General features: G+C 47.5%; 2 protein-coding genes across 2 annotated transcripts; both read left to right on the top strand.

Annotated features, from left to right (window-relative positions):
• Positions 1-1,020: 1,020 nt before the first annotated feature.
• LOC311238528 (26S proteasome non-ATPase regulatory subunit 4-like) lies at positions 1,021-2,145 on the top strand (the record flags this gene model as incomplete). Its single annotated transcript, XM_084326629.1, has 1 exon — positions 1,021-2,145. One exon carries the CDS (start codon positions 1,021-1,023, stop codon positions 2,143-2,145), a length of 1,125 nt encoding a protein of 374 aa, XP_084182755.1.
• A 1,420-nt stretch (positions 2,146-3,565) lies between these two features.
• Positions 3,566-4,435, top strand: LOC311238008 (PIH1 domain-containing protein 1-like; the record flags this gene model as incomplete). The annotated part of the gene is made up of 1 exon (XM_084325976.1): positions 3,566-4,435. Exon 1 carries the CDS (start codon positions 3,572-3,574, stop codon positions 4,433-4,435), a length of 864 nt encoding a protein of 287 aa, XP_084182102.1. The 5' UTR covers positions 3,566-3,571.
• Between the last annotated feature and the right edge of the window lie 14,172 nt (positions 4,436-18,607).

Here is an 18,607-nt window from a genome sequence, read left to right as displayed (position 1 = left end):
TAACATTATATCCTCTGGTACAACTCTGCCTCATGCAGAAATGTCAGCACTGCCCCTGTGATCAGCTGGTGGTTCTCATTATTCAGGCCAAAGAAAGATTTTAGAGAGAAAGAAGAAACTCCCAATTCTGATAACCTTTTATAAAAGATTTCCCTTTCTTTCCTATACCTGTCACATTCTAGGAAAACATGCTTGACAGTTTCAGGCTCTCCACACTCACACCGCCCATCTGGATGTTTTCCCACAATGCTTAAGGTACTGTTCAACCCACAATGTCCCAGCCTCAATCTACACATCTTGATCCTATCGCTCCTAGACCCATATCCAGCCACGGTGATTTTGACCCGAGGCTGCAGAGAGAAATAGTGCCTCCCCTTGGTCCCCTTTTCCCACTCAGCATTCGACTAAGAGGTTGGCAGTCGACTACGGCTCCTTTCGATCGATTAGTCGACTATTCGACTAATAGGGGTCAGCCCTAACATAATGTAATATAATAATAAAGTATAATGTATTTAGCTCCCATTTGAATAATATATAGTATGTCTAAAAACATGACATTCTTTAGAAGTCTTAAAATATATATTTTTAAATTTTAATTTAAATAAATGTAAAATAATAATGTTATTTATATAGCACCATTCATACAGATTGCAGCTCAAAGTGCTTTACACAGTATGACATCATATTGTGACATCACAAATGTTCTAGAATGGTCTATTATGACATACTGTGACATCACAAATGTTCTATACTGTAACACAAATGTTCTAGAATGTACTATTATGACATCATACTGTGACATCACAAATGTTCTAGAATGTTGTATGATGTCATAATAGCACATTCTAGAACATTTGTGATATATATATATATACGCAGGAAAGAGGATTTCACAAACTAAGAAGAGGGAGATTATAGTTAGGCAGCAATACGCTGAAAGGTGTCTAGACTGCTGGAAATTCACAAGAAGAAGAAGAAGAAGATTTCACAAACTAAGGACCCACCAAAGAAGTTTTCAAAATGGGGCTTGAAAGTACTATGGTCTGCGTGGACAACAGTGAGTATATGAGAAATGGAGACTTTCTCCCTACGAGACTACAGGCTCAGCAAGATGCTGTCAACCTCGTCTGCCACTGCAAAACTCGCAGCAACCCAGAGAACGACGTGGGGCTCATGACTATGGCAAATAACTGTCAGGTCCTGACCACGTTGACCCCGAACTCGGGCCGCATCATGTCCAAACTCCACGCAATCCAGCCCCGCGGCTACATCTGCTTCTGCACAGGCATCAGGGTGGCTCACATGGCACTCAAGCATAGACAAGGAAAAAACCACAAGATGAGGATCATTGCTTTTGTGGGAAGCCCAGTGGAAGACACAGAGAAAGACCTTGTTAAACTAGCAAAGCGCTTGAAGAAAGAGAAGGTGAATGTGGATATTGTCAACTTTGGCGAAGAGGAGCTGAACACAGAGAAGCTGACTGCCTTCATCAACACTTTAAATGGGAAAGAGGGTACGGGTTCCCACCTGGTCACAATCCTCCCGGGGTCCAGCCTCGCCGACGCCCTGCTCCCCTCTCCCATCCTGGCTGGTGAGGGAGGCTCCATGATGGGCCTGGGCGCCAGCGACCTTGAGTTCGGCGTAGACCAGGGTGCAGACCCCGAGTTGGCCCTGGCCCTACGTGTGTCCATGGAGGAACAGAGGCAGAGGCAGGAGGAGGAGGACCGCAGAGCGGCCGCTGCCTCTGTAGCGGAGGCAGGGGTACCCACATCCACCGCTGACGAATCCGACGAGGCCCTGTTGAAGATGTCTGTGTCTCAGCCTGAGGCGGGCGCGGCCCTGCTCCCCGACTTCAGCAGCATGACTGACGAGGAGCAGATAGCCTACGCCATGCAGATGTCTCTCGCAGGAGGAGAGTATGTCATGGACACAGCAGCACCCATGGATACCACAGCATCAGCCATGGAGGAGGATGACTATGATGTGATGCAGGACCCAGAATTCCTCCAGAGCGTCCTAGAGAATCTGCCGGGTGTCGACCCCAACAACGAGGCCATCCGTAGCGCCATGGGCTCCCTGGCCTCCCTGGCCTCCCAGACAGGAAACAAGCCGGATGGCAAGAAGGAAGAGGAGAAGAAGAAATGAGGAAGCAGCGAGGGACGGACAGTGACTTTGATGAACCAGACGGGACAGTGACTTTGATGAACCAGACGGGACAGTGACTTTGATGAACCAGACGGGACAGTGACTTTGATGAACCAGACGGGACAGTGACTTTGATGAACCAGACGGGGCAGTGACTTTGACCAACCAGACGGACAGTGACTTTGACCAACCAGACGGACAGTGACTTTGACCAACCAGACGGGGCAGTGACTTTGACCAACCAGACGGGCAGTGACTTTGACCAACCAGACGGATAGTGACTTTGACCAACCAGACGGACAGTGACTTTGACCAACCAGATATATATAAATATATGAAAAAGCTTGAGGACGTATTGTTTGACCAACATGCTTGCATGACCACGAAATACTTTTTCTTATTTGTCAAACTCTGAAAGCACCCACACAACATGATGAAAACGACAGTAGTCCTAAATGACCATTTCGAGTATAAGATTTTGACTGGCAAGTAAGGTTGGTGGATTTTACTGACATCATTGTAAGGTATAACGCAGGTTTGCTCTCAGACACGTGGTCTGCCAGATCAGCAAGGTTCTGCCCCACGACAGTAAGGCCTGACGTCTCTTCGTGATCAGCGGAGGGCTGAAGAAGATCCAGGAGATGGAGGCCGAGGCAGGCTCCTCCCTGCAGGAGTACATCACTGCCATCAACAACTGCTACCCACGTTGATTTTGACCCGAGGCTGCAGAGAGAAATAGTGCCTACCCTTGGTCCCCTTTTCCCACTCAGCATTCGACTAAGAGGTTGGCAGTCGACTATGGCTCCTTTCGATCGATTAGTCGACTATTCGACTAATAGGACTAATAGGGGTCAGCCCTAATATAATGTAATATAATAATAAAGTATAATATATTTAGCTCCCTTTTGAATAATATATATATTATGTCTATATTTTTAAATGTAAATTAAAATAAATGTAAAATAATAATGTTATTTATATAGCACCATTCATACAGATTGCAGCTCAAAGTGCGTTACACAGTATGACCATCACAAATGTTCTAGAATGTCCTTTTATGACATCATACTGTAACATCACAAATGTTCTAGAATTTTCTATTATGACATCATACTGTGACATCACAAATTTTCTAGAATGGTGTATGATGTCATAATAGCACATTCTAGAACATTTGTGATGTTACAGGATTTCACAAACAAAGCATCGGATGCAATACCGACAAGCTAGACTTGCTAGCTATCATTGGTTTTTTGATCCCCCCGCATTATGTTATATTATATTTGACCAGTCAGGATGTTGACTACTCTGTATCCACCAGAGAGCATCTACAACCTCACTCGACGTCAGGGGAAACCAGGAAGTTGATTATCAACAACAGGAGTACAACAACATCTGTCGGCAGTATAGGCTGCAAACAGTAGCCATGGCAACAGACTCATCTCTTCTCAACTCAGAGCTGGATCAGCAGCAGCAGGAGGAGGAGTTGTACCAACAGTTGCGGTTACAGACGATGGGAAAGATTCAGAGTGAACATCCAGACTCCATCGTTATTCGTCCACAACCTGGCCTGTGTGTGAAGACTCTGTCGCTGTCGGACAAGCAGAAAGTCTTCATCAACATCTGCCAATCAGCCGCTGTCCCGCCCCCTCAGGACATCTCCAAGGAGGAGCTTGTGGAGCTGCTCCAATCAGAGGAGCCCACCAGCTACAGGGTGGCCATGAGCCTCGGAGAGCCGCACACAGAGGTCGACCACCGTTCCCAGGGATGCACTGTCTATGATGTGGTCGTCAATCAAAGCTTCTTCCAGAAGTGCCAGGAGGATCCTCTGTTCCTGCAGTTCCTCCTGCTGGTCTCTCTCGAGGGCCTTGAGAACAAGTACAGTCTGGAGCTCCGCAGAGACTGCAAGGTTCTGAAGAACAGGAAGTTCTTTGGATCTGTGATCGAGCAGAACATCCGCACCAAGGGCAAGCCGGTCATCCAAGAGCTGCAGCCTCAAGAGCTCCCTGCTGCCTCTTCCAGAAGACCGGCGTTTAGTTTGCTGGTGGAGCCCCCTGCTGGTGATCCAGAGTACCTCATAGCAGAGATACAACTGCCTGGGGTGTTGTTGTCGTGTCGTTCCCTGGTTCTGGATGTAGGCGAGGACCGCCTGGTTCTGACGGCCCGTCCATATCTCTACCACCTGGACATCTTCCATCCCTTCCTCGTCCACCAGGAGGACAGCATGGCCCAGTACAACACTATCACACAGATTCTGACGGTGACTATGCCTGTGGTGTCATCATCATAGACCTTTCATTATTTACATTTCCTTTTTTTGTGTTCAGAATATAATGTTGCTTCAATTAAAGTTATTTTTTCTAACGTTAAAATAAATAAAAATGTAAAGCTCAGCAGAGACTGCAATCGATCTGTGATCGAGTCGAACATCCACACCAAGAGCGAACCGGTCTCTGCTGAGCTCCTCGTTCCAAAGGAGGAGGTTAAAATACAGAAACCACCAAGGCATATATCCAGGTTTAGACCAACAGTTGTGCATGAGAGTAAGTTAAAGAGAGTGAACAGTTTCAAGTACCTCGGAGCCCACATATCCGAGGACTTGACATGGACCACACACATTGACAGTGTTGTGAAGAAGGCACGACAACGCCTCTACTTCCTCAGGCGCCTAAGGAAGTTCCAAGTCAGTCAGAAGATCCTTAGGAACTTCTACTCATGTACAATAGAGAGCATCCTGACCGGCAACATCACCTCCTGGTTTGGGAATAGCACTGCACAAGACCGTAGCAGACTACAAAGAGTGACACGTTCAGCCGAACGCACAATTAGAGGGGGGCTTCCCACCCTCCAGAACATTTACAACAAGCGGTGCAAGGGGAAGGCTAAGAGAATTATTAAGGACTCGAGCCACCCGAACAACTGCCTCTTTGAACTGCTGCCGTCAGGCAAGCGATACCGGAGTCTTATGGCGAGCACAGAAAGACTCAGAAGGAGCTTCTATCCCCAGGCCATCAGGCTGCTAAACGAACAATAATCGCTAAACGAACAATAATCACTATGCAACAACCATCAAATGCACACAGCACACACACCCACACGCACACACACACTCACTCAAACAAACAACACACTGCAGCACCCACTCTCCACACTTTAGATCACACAAACACACTTACACTTTATATTTATTGATAAAGGATTTGCACTACAACTCGTACACCTACTGTGAATTGTACCTAAACTGCACCTCGTCCATTTATGCCTTGCACTATATAGTATTGTATATTAGTACACTGCACAGTATTGTATATTGTATGGTAACTACGTCTACGAACATTGTACATATGTCTAAACTGAACACTGTGACCTCTTTTTTTTCTTCTAATTTTTACTATGTTTTTATTTCATACTTATCTTGTCATGCACAGTCTCTGGAGCGCAACAGTAAGAAGCATTTTGTACAAAAGTATTCTGTACTTCTGTATGACAACTATTAAAGAAACTTGAAACTTGAAACTTGAAGGATGCAATGCGGACAATGGGACCAGCGAAGGTAGACGTGCCATCCCCAGAGAAATACCTGGTCAAGCATTCCAAGGAGCCAGATCTTCCTGAGAAGAAACCATGTTCAAAACTGAATAATAACAGCGGCACCATGAGGAAACCTGATGTTCCTTTGAGAACAGACCACCCACTTATGGGCATTCGCACAAAAAAGGATTTCATAAAGACAAACGTCATTGAAAATGTAATGGCGGTGGCAAGGAGGCCGCAGCCAGCCTACGCTGCTGACACCAAAATGGGACACAAGCAGCCACTTGAAAATTCAGGCCTCGTCCCGAAGTACATAAAGTGAAAGGACTATGGAGAGACACCCGAGTACCTCCTGCAGCGCAAAGAGGAGACGATGAGGGCTCAGGAGGGGCATGATGACCACGTCAAAGAGGAGACGATGAGGGCTCAGGAGGGGCATGACGACCACGTCAAAGAGGAGACGATGAGGGCTCAGGAGGGGCATGACGACCACGTCAAAGAGGAGACGATGAGGGCTCAGGAGGGGCATGATGACCACGTCAAAGAGGAGACGATGAGGGCTCAGGAGGGGCATGACGACCACGTCAAAGAGGAGACGATGAGGGCTCAGGAGGGGCATGACGACCACGTCAAAGAGGAGACGATGAGGGCTCAGGAGGGGCATGACGACCACGTCAAAGAGGAGACGATGAGGGCTCAGGAGGGGCATGACGACCACGTCAAAGAGGAGACGATGAGGGCTCAGGAGGGGCATGACGACTACGTCAAAGAGTGCAAGAAGCAGGGGGCCATGAAAGTGTTTTCTGAGGAGGAGCGGCAGACGACTATTGAGGGCCTGAAGACCTCATGGCAAATAGTAACGAGAGAAGAAACTGCCTCTTCAGTTGACTTGATTGTTTAAGATGTGAAGATTTGCATAGAATCAACAATAAATAGTCCTATTACATAATTTTTTTTTATAATTTCCATCCTTAGTTATGGAGTGATTGTAATTATTTTCTTCTTCTTTTTTTATCCCTTTGTTTAGTTTTTTGTGTAAAGCACTTTGAGCTGCAATCTGTATGAATGGTGCTATATAAAAAACATTATTATTTTACATTTATTTTTATTTAAATTTAAAAATATATATTTTAAGACTTCTAAATGTCATGTTTTTAGACATAATATATATATTATTCAAATGGGAGCTACATTATATTATACTTATTATTATTATATTACATTATATTAGGGCTGACCCCTATTAGTCGAATAGTCGACTAATCGATCGAAAGGAGCCGTAGTCGACTGCCAACCTCTTAGTCGAATGCAAAAAAAAATATTAAAAAAAAATATAATTTGTTTTACCTTTATTTTACCAGGTAGTCACTTGAGATCAAAGATCTCTTTTTCGAGCAAGACAAGCACACTGATGACTATGAAGTTTGCTGTATATTGTCTTGTTATTATTATTACTGTATTGTGTTGCCTTGTTTTATGTTTAAAATGGAAAAATAAAAAATATTTGATAATGAAAAAAATATTAAGTTTTTTGCAGTGTACAAATATGCAGCTACCTGGGCCTCCAGAGCACTCCTAGTGTCAGCTACCTGGGCCTCCAGAGCACTCCTAGTGTCAGCTACCTGGGCCTCCAGAGCACTCCTAGTGTCAGCTACCTGGGCCTCCAGAGCACTCCTAGTGTCAGCTACCTGGGCCTCCAGAGCACTCCTAGTGTCAGCTACCTGGGCCTCCAGAGCACTCCTAGTGTCAGCTACCTGGGCCTCCAGAGCACTCCTAGTGTCAGCTACCTGGGCCTCCAGAGCACTCCTAGTGTCAGCTACCTGGGCCTCCAGAGCACTCCTAGTGTCAGCTACCTGGGCCTCCAGAGCACCTCTAGTGTCAGCTACCTGGGCCTCCAGAGCACTCCTAGTGTCAGCTACCTGGGCCTCCAGAGCACCTCTAGTGTCAGCTACCTGGGCCTCCAGAGCACCTCTAGTGTCAGCTACCTGGGCCTCCAGAGCACTCCTAGTGTCAGCTACCTGGGCCTCCAGAGCACTCCTAGTGTCAGCTACCTGGGCCTCCAGAGCACCTCTAGTGTCAGCTACCTGGGCCTCCAGAGCACTCCTAGTGTCAGCTACCTGGGCCTCCAGAGCACTCCTAGTGTCAGCTACCTGGGCCTCCAGAGCACCTCTAGTGTCAGCTACCTGGGCCTCCAGAGCACTCCTAGTGTCAGCTACCTGGGCCTCCAGAGCACCTCTAGTGTCAGCTACCTGGGCCTCCAGAGCACCTCTAGTGTCAGCTACCTGGGCCTCCAGAGCACTCCTAGTGTCAGCTACCTGGGCCTCCAGAGCACCTCTAGTGTCAGCTACCTGGGCCTCCAGAGCACTCCTAGTGTCAGCTACCTGGGCCTCCAGAGCACTCCTAGTGTCAGCGGACACACCAACAAACATCCTAGCAAATTCAAACACACATGACTCCATGAACATGAATAACCTCCATCAACATGAACATGAGCATCGTGCGCCAATATGGATTCCGGCGGCACGTGCACATTGCGCACGCACAAATATGGAATCCGGCAGCACAGCACCGCTGCTGACATTTCTTTCAGGGGGAACACTGGGCACTGGTTCTGGGAGTTCGGTATCGATGCCTTTTTTTGGTACAAAACATTTCATTTCAGTTAAAAAAAAGAAATAAATCCAAACTTCTCAATTTCAACATTGTTATTTATTTAGAACATTTGAGTTATTTATTGTTAAATCACATGATCATGTATTATATTTGTAAATGTTTAAATATCAACATCATCCTCAGTAAATATTATCCTCTGACCTCGACTGGTCTTTCCAAAGACCCAAGAGACGGGGCAGTAATATATATATATTTGTGGAAAAGGCTCCCTCTTGTATAGTATATTATATTACACACCGATGTAATTCGGTCGGTCCCCTTAAACGTACCTAGTTACCCAACCCTAGTGTTGTCCTTTCTAAAGCTAGAAGCTGGCTAAGCGTCCACTGTAGGTTTGGACTAGTTCTCTGGGCTGATATGTACAGAGCTATCATTTTACTCTGCAGTAAAGCAAGAGAGCAGAGTGGTATTCCCCTTTTAAGGATAGTAGGAGCCTGATTACATTTGCACACTTACACTTTCTGTTAGGGGAGTAATGTTGGCATTATGATTGCACTAGAAGAGATCTATGGTGCTAGGCTGCTTTCCTCTGGCATTATCAACGACCCCTTTGGTCACCCAGCCGCAGGCCTCTTTGTCCCCCTCCCCTCGGGCAGACGCTACCGCTCTATCACATGCTCTACCTCTCGGTTTACTAAGAGTTTCTTCCCCAGTGCTGTGCGCAGCCTGAATAACTCCAAAGGCTAGATATGTATATTATCCTATTTTATTTTGGTGTGTTATTAGTCAGGTTGTGGAAGTGCTGTTTCTGTGTGTCTGTGCATCACGCACTTTGGTTATATGCACTTTTACTGTAAATTGTGCCTCTATGCATTATTATGCACTTTACTATGATATGCACTTTAGGGGGATGTTGATATCAAGCATTTATCTTAACATTTGTCGTTTTATACTGTCTGTCTGTATGTTTTTTTTATTTTTATTTTTTTTACTGTTTCTACTCTGCTCCTGTATTGGATTAGTTGTAGACACAGATCCACAAAGAATGGATTGCATGGTGCTAGTTGCACCCTTACTTACAATTCATTATGAATTGAAAATGGGGGACCCTGATGTAAACAAGACGAAAGTATTTCTCTGGTCTGCATCCCCCCTAAACAATTGTGTGTATTGAGCCGTACTGTATTGTACCCATTCTGCAATCTGTTAATAAAATGTTCATTCAATCAATCAATCTGCACAGTGATTGATTTAATGAAAATTGTATTAACAGATTGCAGAATGGGTACAATACAGTACGGCTCAATACACACAATTGTTAAGGGGATGCAGACCAGAGAAAGACGTTTGTCTTGTTTACATCAGGGTCCCCCATTTTCAATTCATAGTGACATTTATGACATACACAGCATACATGACATCATGACATTTATGGCATAGGGACATACATGACATACAGGTATATAGTACTGTTACATTTGTGACATATATGATGTGCAAATATACAGTACTGTTACCCATAGATCCTGACACAGAGTATATACATATGATGGGGAGGAGACTGTATTAGGAGGGGGTGGGTGGGTGGGAGAGAGAGAAATATACATACGGTGGGGAGAGAATATATACATACGGTGGGGAGGAGACTGTACATTAGGAGGGGGTGGGTGGGTGGGAGAGAAATATACATACGGTTGGGAGAGAATATATACATACGGTGGGGAGGAGACTGTCTATTAGGAGGGGGTGGGGGGGTTTGGACATTTACGGTGGCCAGTTTCGAATTGCAGCCTCCCGTAGGTGCTCTTTTAGAGCGGTTTTGAATGTGGGTAGGGATTCACATTCCTTTACAGCTGTGGGTAGGGCGTTCCACTTTCTTCACAAACATAGCCACAACACTGGTAAACAAACTACCCTCCCACTCAGGGCATTATGGGGTAGAACACATAGTAGCATACTACAAGAACCTAGGGGTCCACAAAGACGACTTCAAACTGGAAATGGTAACAACAGATGAGGTACTCAAAAAACTGAGCGCCCTCCAACCGAACAAGGCCACCGGCCATGACAACATCCCCTTCAAATTCCTCAGAGACTCAGCAGCCGCCATCACCCCAGTCATCACACACATAATAAACCTCTCCATAAAACAGGGACACGTCCCCAAGGACTTCAAAATTGCGAGAGTAACACCCCTGCACAAAAAGGGCAGTAAATTAGACCCAGGCAACTACCGCCCTGTTTCTATCCTTACCTCCATCTCGAAAGTCATGGAAAAAATAGTATACGAACAGGTCGAAAAGTACCTTGCGGAAAAAATCGAATCTACGAATTCCAATCTGGCTTCAGAACATCCCACTCCACTGACACATGCCTTCTCTATTTAAACGACCACATCAAACAAGAGGTGGACGCGGGCAAATACTGCGGCATGGTCATGCTGGACCTACAAAAGGCCTTCAACACTGTCAATCACACCATTCTGATTGACAAGCTAAAAGCAATTGGTTTTGATAGTCTATCAGTGAGCTGGATGCAATCCTACATGGAGGGGAGAGAACAGATGGTGGAGGTAAACGGTACCCTATCCCCCCCCCCCCCCCTCCCAGTGAGCTGTGGTGTTCCACAAGGAAGTAGCAGGACTGCTACTGTTCCTAATTTATGCAAATGACATGTCGTCAGCTTGTGACTGCAACTTGTTCCTGTTTGCGGACGACTCAGCCCTGCTGGTCTCTGACAAGAACAAGTTACAGGTTGAAAAAACCCTCAAACTCTGCAACCCGGCAAAATCTGCATATGGCTCGCTGATAACAAACTATCATTACACATGGGCAAAACAGAGTCCATTCTCTTCGGTTCAAATAACAAACTCAGCAAGACCGACGGCTTCTCAGTTACAGTGGGTGACAATATTGTCACAAGGAAAGATGAAATTACCTACCTGGGTTCCATCCTAGAGGCTAATCTTTCCTGTGACAAAATGGCATCCAATGTAATAAAAAAAGTCAACCAACAAACTCGATTCTTGCACCGGATCTCCTCTCTGGTAAACAAGAATACCCTGAAGACTCTGGCAGGAGCACTCATTCAAGGGTACTATGACTATGCTTGCACCTCATGGTACCAAAGCACCTCAAAGGCGCTAAAAACAAAATTACAAACATCTCAAAACAAACTGGTCAGACTACTGCTTGACCTTACTCCTAGAACCCACCTCACCCCTGCCCACTTTGACAACCTAGGATGGCTTAGAGTAGACGACAAAGTACAGCAACTTGCAATGGGCCTGGTCTACAAGATACACTACACGACCAAGGTACCCATGTACATGTCAAAATACTTCCCAAAGGTCACGATCACAACACCAGAGGGAGCTCCACAAATCATGTTAAACCCAGATTCGGCTCAAACAAGGGACTAAACACGTTTCGCTATTATGCCACATCTATGTGGAATGCCCTACCCAAAGCTGTAAAGGAATGTGAATCACTACCCACTTTCAAAACCACTCTCAAAGAACACCTACGGAAGACTGCAATTCAAAACTGGCCCCTGTAAATGTCCTAACCCAACCCCCTCCAATGTACAGTAAATTACCAAGTATGGTCATCAATATTCCAATGTACAGTTTTTCTTGTACAGTGTCCCCCACCCACCCCTCTGATTTGCTGTCTCACACTAATTGTCTGTCACATCTGGGTGCTGTCACTGGCTGTCATTCTGGCTGTCACTAATTGACACGTTGAAATGTTTGGAATGTGCCTTTATAATGTCTGCTCTGTCTCTTGTTCTTTGCTAGAGCTTCACTAGAAACTACGAGCAGGACCGCCTGAACGAGTGCTGACCCAACTCTCTGTTCTGTATCATTTTACTCTTGTTCTCTTAAATAAAGAGTTAACATTGTTTTGAAGAGTAAACACTTCTCCGTCTCCTTCCTCGACAACTGGAACTCCCACTTACCTGCTAACCGTAACAGGAGCTCTAGCCAAAACATGAGTTCCACCGAGGAGATGCGGGACGAGATGGTAGCTCTGCGGGACCAGCTGAGGATTCTGCTCGATCGTCAGATGGCTGTTGGAGTCGAGCTGGGTCGACTGGGAGACCTATCCATCGTATCCCAGGAAACAGCTGATACAGCGTTAACTGCGGTTAACGAGGCCCGCTCTGCAGCCGCTGATGCGGCATCCACGATGAGATCAGCGTCGGGAGCTTCACCGATCGGCGGGGAAGGAGAGTTGATGTATCCTGTGGGTCGTGAGGAATACCGGGAGCCACGTCTGCCGCCGCCAGATCTCTGTGGAGGGGCTCCAGCAGGGTGTTGTGAGTTCATCGCTCAGTTCTCTCTCATATTCCAACTGCAGCCTCGTACTTTTCCCACTGATGTGTCTCGGGTAGCGTATATCATCACCCTCCTCACAGGCCGTGCTCTCAGTTGGGCTACAGCGGAATGGGAGAGTGGGTCTGTAGTCTGTCGCAGTGTGGATGCCTTCACCCTGGAGTTACGTCACGTGTTCGATACATCCAGGGTGATTTCCATTTATGAAGCCGGCGGTCGACTTATGTCCTGCCGGCAAGGCATTCGCGCTATAGCAGATTACGCCATTGACTTCCGCATTGTAGCTCGAGAGGCGGCCTGGCCAGAGATCCCCTGCTGTGTCCATTTCTTGCATGGGCTCTCTGTGCGTATGCAGGACGAGTTGTCAACACGAGAGCTACCCGAGCACCTGGACCACCTGATCAACCTGGCCATAAGGATGGACAATCGGCATCGGGAGAGGGAGCGCGAGAGGGAGGCTTCGTCACAGGTACTCTTCCGCCCCTCTTCTGGTGTTAAACGGCCGGCATACCATCCTACGAGAGAGCACCGGGGTGACGACGAGCCGATGCAGCTGGGCGCTCTGAGCCTCTCTGACGCGGAGAGACAGAGGCGGGTCAGCGAGAAGCTGACAGCGAGGCGTCGTGTTGCTACCTGTCGGGGGTTCTCGGGAAACGGAGGGGCCCGCTAGACCTAGGGAAGGTATTAGCAGGTGGGCACTTCTCTCCGGTCATGGATGACACACGCACGTTTTTTGATGTCACTGTTGGGTGGGGGGATTCTCTTAAAACGACCAGGGCTTTGGTGGATTCAGGGGCTGCGGGCAACTTGATTCATGTGGGTGTGGCTTTAGAGTGGGGGGTTCCTTTAGAGACTCTAGATGTACCTATTCCAGTCCGGTCGTTAGACGGTCAACCACTTGGTAGTGGAGTTATTACTCAGCACACCGGGCAGCTGCGGGTTCAGATGGCGGGTAACAATTGGGAGTATTTACAATTTTATGTTGTCATGTCTCCTCACTCTGAAATTGTTTTAGGTCACCCTTGGCTTGTTGTGCATTAATTGGGCTACGGGTGAACTCTCCATGGGAAGCGGCATCAGGGCTGACGCTGGCGAGAGTTCATCCGCCCCTCTCCCACCCCCTCTTTTGTCCCTCTCCAGGATGACGGTGAACGTTGCAGATTCTGTATTATCTCCCAACCCTGATTTAGCAGGTGTGCCTGCGGTCTATTTTGACCTGGCGGACGTTTTTAGTAAGACGCATGCTAACGCACTAACGCCTCATAGACCTTACGACTGCCCCATTGATCTTCTACCTGGTGCTTCTCCACCCCGTGGGTGGATGTTCTCTCTCTCTCGCCCGGAGACAGTATCCATGAACACTTATATTCAAGAGGCACTGTCCGCGGGGCATATCCGACCGTCCACATCCCCTGCAGGCGCTGGCTACTTTTTCGTGGCAAAAAAGGATGGGGGTCAGCGGCCGTGCATAGATTATAGGGGGTTGAACGACGTTTCCATCAAGAACCGTTACCCTTTGCCTCTCATGGACACCGCCTTTGAGTGCTTACACGGGTCTTTTCTAAACTTGACTTACGTAATGCATACAACTTGGTCAGGATTAGAGAAGGAGACGAGTGGAAGACTGCATTTAATACTCATAATGGGCATTGTGAGTATTTGGTCATGCCTATTGGTTTAGCTAATGCTCCGGCAGTTTTCCAAGCCCTGGTCAACGACGTGCTGCAGGATTTAATTGGGGTGTCAGTGTTTGTGTACTTAGATGACATCCTAATTTTTAATCGCGATATGGTGCAACACCAACTGCACGTTCGTGAGGTTCTTCATCGTCTCCTTAAGCATCAACTATTTGTTAAGGCAGAGAAGTGTGTGTTTCACACTGACACCGTTTCCTTCCTGGGCTTTGTGTTGATGAAGGGTGATCTTCGCATGGATCCAGCCAAGGTGAGTGCAGTCTTGGATTGGCCACGGCCTTCGTCGCTCAAGGAGTTACAACGGTTTTTGGGCTTTGCAAATTTTTTCAGGCGTTTTATTCGCAATTTTAGCGCCTTAGTCAATCCCTTAACAGCTCTCACTAAGTTCTCTCTCCCTGGCTTTGAATGGCCGCCTAGGGCAGAGTCGGCCTTCTGCAACCTCAAACGTCGATTTACCTCCGCCCCTGTACTGATCCGCCACGATGCAGAGGCTCCGTTCATTGTGGAGGTGGATGCCTCCGACACCACGGTGGGAGGGGTGATCTCTCAGAGGTGTTTAAAGGATGGTAAGGTGCATCCTTGCGCCTTCTTTTCACGCCGGCTGTCTCCGGCTGAGCGTAACTACGACGTGGGTAATCGGGAGTTGTTGGCAATCAAGTTGGCACTGGAGGAATAGAGACATTGGTTAGAGGGGGCGGCACATCCTTTCATTGTTTGGACTGATCATAAGAACTTGGCTTACATCCAAGGGGCTAAACGCCTTAACGCTCGCCAGGCCAGGTGGGCGTTATTCTTCACTCGATTTCGATTTTCCATCTCCTATCGACCCGGTTCCAAGAACGTCAAACCTGCCGCCCTGTCACGTCAGTTTGATCTTCCGGGTCGAGAGGAGAAGCCCCACCCTATTGTTCCACAGGCCTTGATTTTGGCACCCGTGTCATGGGGCATAGATAGGCTGGTAAGATCGGCTCAGGCACCGGAGCCCGATCCCGGTGGGGGTCCTCCGGGCCGGATGTATGTACCCAAGGCGGCACGCTCGCGCCTGCTGCAGTGGGCGCATACATCCTCTCTCACCGGCCACCCTGGGGCCACCAGAACCCTGGAGTTTATCCGTAGGAGGTTTTGGTGGCCAACAGAGGAGGGGGATATGCGTTCCTTTGTGTCTGCCTGCCCGGTGTGCGCGCGCAGTAAGACCTCTCGCCGTGCACCGGCGGGTCTTCTCCGTCCGCTTCCTATTCCCAAACGTCCCTGGTCGCACATATCCCTGGATTTTATTTCCGGCCTTCCCCTGTCGGATGGGTTCACTGCCATCCTGGTGGTGGTGGACCGGTTCTCCAAGGCGGCCCACTTCATTCCCCTTCCCAAGCTTCCCTCGGCTCGGGAGACGGCTGACCTGGTGGTGCAGCACGTCTTTCGGGTCCATGGGCTTCCAGTGGATATTGTGTCTGACCGGGACCCTCAGTTCGCCTCCAGGTTCTGGAAGGCGTTCGCCGCCGGCCTCTGCGCCTCCGTCAGCCTGTCGTCTGGGTTCCATCCGCAGTCGAACAGGCAGACAGAGCGCGTCAACCAGGATTTGGAGGGTGTCCTGAGATGCTACGTTGCCGGGTGTCTGTGGAGTAGGAGGTTGGCCTGGGCTGAGTACGCGCATAATACCCTCCTCTCCTCCTCTACTGGTATGTCTCCCTTTCAGTGTCAATAGGTTTTCAACCTCCTCTGTTTCCCGAACAGGAGCAGGAGGCTGAGGTGCCGTCGGCCCAGGCACATGTGGCTCGTTGTCGCAGGACGTGGAACAGGGTACGGGCGGCGCTGCAGAAGGCTTCGGTTACGGCTCAGCGGCAGTCTAACCGTAAGCGTCGTCCGGCTCCGGTTTTCCGTCCTGGACAGCGGGTTTGGCTTTCCACCCGTGATCTCCCTCTCCGGGTGTAGTCCAGGAAGCTGGCTCCTCGCTTTATAGGCCCCTTTAAAGTGGTACGTCGGGTGAACCCTGTGGCTTACAGGCTACGCCTTCCGGCCTCTATGAGGGTCCATCCGACGTTTCATGTGTCCCTGTTGAAGCCATTCCTCTCATCGCCCTTGTCCCCGCCACTTCTGGCGGTCCCTCCGCCCCGCATTATTGATGGTCAGCCTGTCTATACGGTGCAGAGGATCCTGGGTTGTAGGCGGAGGGGTAGGGGGTTTCAGTTCTTGGTGGATTGGGAGGGGTACGGGGTAGAAGAGCGTTCTTGGGTGCCTCAACGGGATATTTTAGATCCCAGCCTGATAGATGATTTCCGGCGGCTGCATCCCGAGGCCCCTAAGTGAACGTCAGGTGCCGTTCGTCGGGGGGAGATACTGTAACGTTTTGGGTCCTATCCTCCTTAGGATAGTACCCTACTGTCTGTCTCGTTTACTTCCTGTTGTTTGGGTTACACTTATTGTTTGTCACTTCTGATTTGCTGTCTCGCACTAATTGTCTGTCACATCTGGGTGCTGTCACTGGCTGTCATTCTGGCTGTCACTAATTGACACGTTGGAATGTTTGGAATGTGCCTTTATAATGTCTGCTCTGTCTCTTGTTCTTTGCTAGAGCTTCACTAGAAACTACGAGCAGAACCGCCTGAACGAGTGCTGACCCAAGTCTCTGTTCTGTCATCATCATTTTACTCTTGTTCTCTTAAATAAAGAGTTAACCTTGTTTTGAAGAGTAAACACTTCTCCGTCTCCTTCCTCGACAACTGGAACTCCCACTTACCTGCTAACCATAATAGTCGTGTGTGTCATATGATGAATTGAAAATGGGGGACCCTGATGTAAACAAGACGAAAGTCTTTCTCTGGTCTGCATCCCCTTAACAATTGTATGTATTGAGCTACTGTACCCATTCTGCAATCTGTTAATAAAGTTTTCAATCAATCAATCAATCAATCAATCAATCAATCAATCAATCAATCAATCAATCAATAAATCAAACCACATTGATGTGGCATAATTGTGAAACGTGTTTAGTCCCTTGTTTGAGCCGAATCTGGGTTTAACATGATTTGTGGAGCTCCCTCTGGTGTTGTGGTCGTGGTATTCACTGACCTTTGGGAAGTATTTTGACATGTACATGGGTACCTTAGTTCTATAGTGTATCTTGTAGACCAGGCCCATTGCAAGTTGCTGTACTCTGTCGTCTACTCTAAGCCATCCTAGGTTGTCAAAGTGGGCAGGGGTGAGGTGGGTTCTGGGGGTAAGGTCAAGTAGTAGTCTGACCAGTTTGTTTTGAGATGTTTGTAATCTTGTTTTTAGTGCCTTTGAGGTGCTTTGGTACCATGAGGTGCAAGCATAGTCGTAGTACCCTTGAATGAGTGCTCCTGCCAGAGTCTTCAGGGTATTCTTGTTTACCAGAGAGGAGATCCGGTACAAGAATCTAGTTTGTTGGTTGACTTTTTTTTATTACTTTGGATGCCATTTTGTCACAGCAAATATTTGCCTCTAGGATGGAACCTAGGTATGTAATTTCATCTTTCCTTGTGACAATATTGTCACCCAGGTGTGGATCTAGCCCACAGTGTTGCTCTGTACCTGTATATTCCAATGTGGATTCGTCCATACATGGCAAATCAAATCTCTGATCTCTGATCTGATCTCTCTGATCTCTGATTTCAAATGGAACATTTTATTTTTAAATAATGCAATTATTCCCCGTTGGTCCAATCTAATGGCTCCTCTGTGAAGTGCTGCCTTGTGCCACGTGGGGGCGCTATATGACCACATCAGACCTGCCCTCATGAACTGTACTATGAAATAAACATATCACTCTCTCTCTCTCACACACACACACGAAATCATATTTCAGCCCAAATGATTACAAACAAGATGGTTGGTCAAGGAATTGCTAGGTCAATGAAATGGTCTCAAACTAGTGGAGTTAATGTGACGATTTTGGAGGAATTTCCTGTTCAAACAGATCTTGAGAGCTCTGACCTCTCGTCTTGCACTGTGCCCTGTTCAGTCGACCATATGGTTGAGTTCCAGGCCGCGATGACTATATCTATAATAAAGAATGCATACTTTAGTCTGTATACTTAATCACGTTGCCCAGGTCCAGTGTACCTCAACTGTGTGTTTTTGATAGGGTGGTGAAAGCCTATTGTGTAGAAAGCTGCCAGTACTATTATAGCCATTTGAATGATTTGATTTGATTTGATTACGGATCCCCATTAGCATGGTGCCATAGCAACCAGCTAGTCTTCCTGGGGTCCACACAAAAAAAAACATACAAAAACAATTATTATTGCAAAACAAAATGATTAAAAGTCCG

This window comes from Notolepis coatsorum (genome assembly GCF_963971535.1).
Source record: "Notolepis coatsorum genome assembly, chromosome: 12".
In the NCBI taxonomy this organism is placed as follows: Eukaryota; Metazoa; Chordata; class Actinopteri; order Aulopiformes; family Paralepididae; genus Notolepis; species Notolepis coatsorum.
This window is presented reverse-complemented; position numbering and strand designations above follow the sequence as displayed.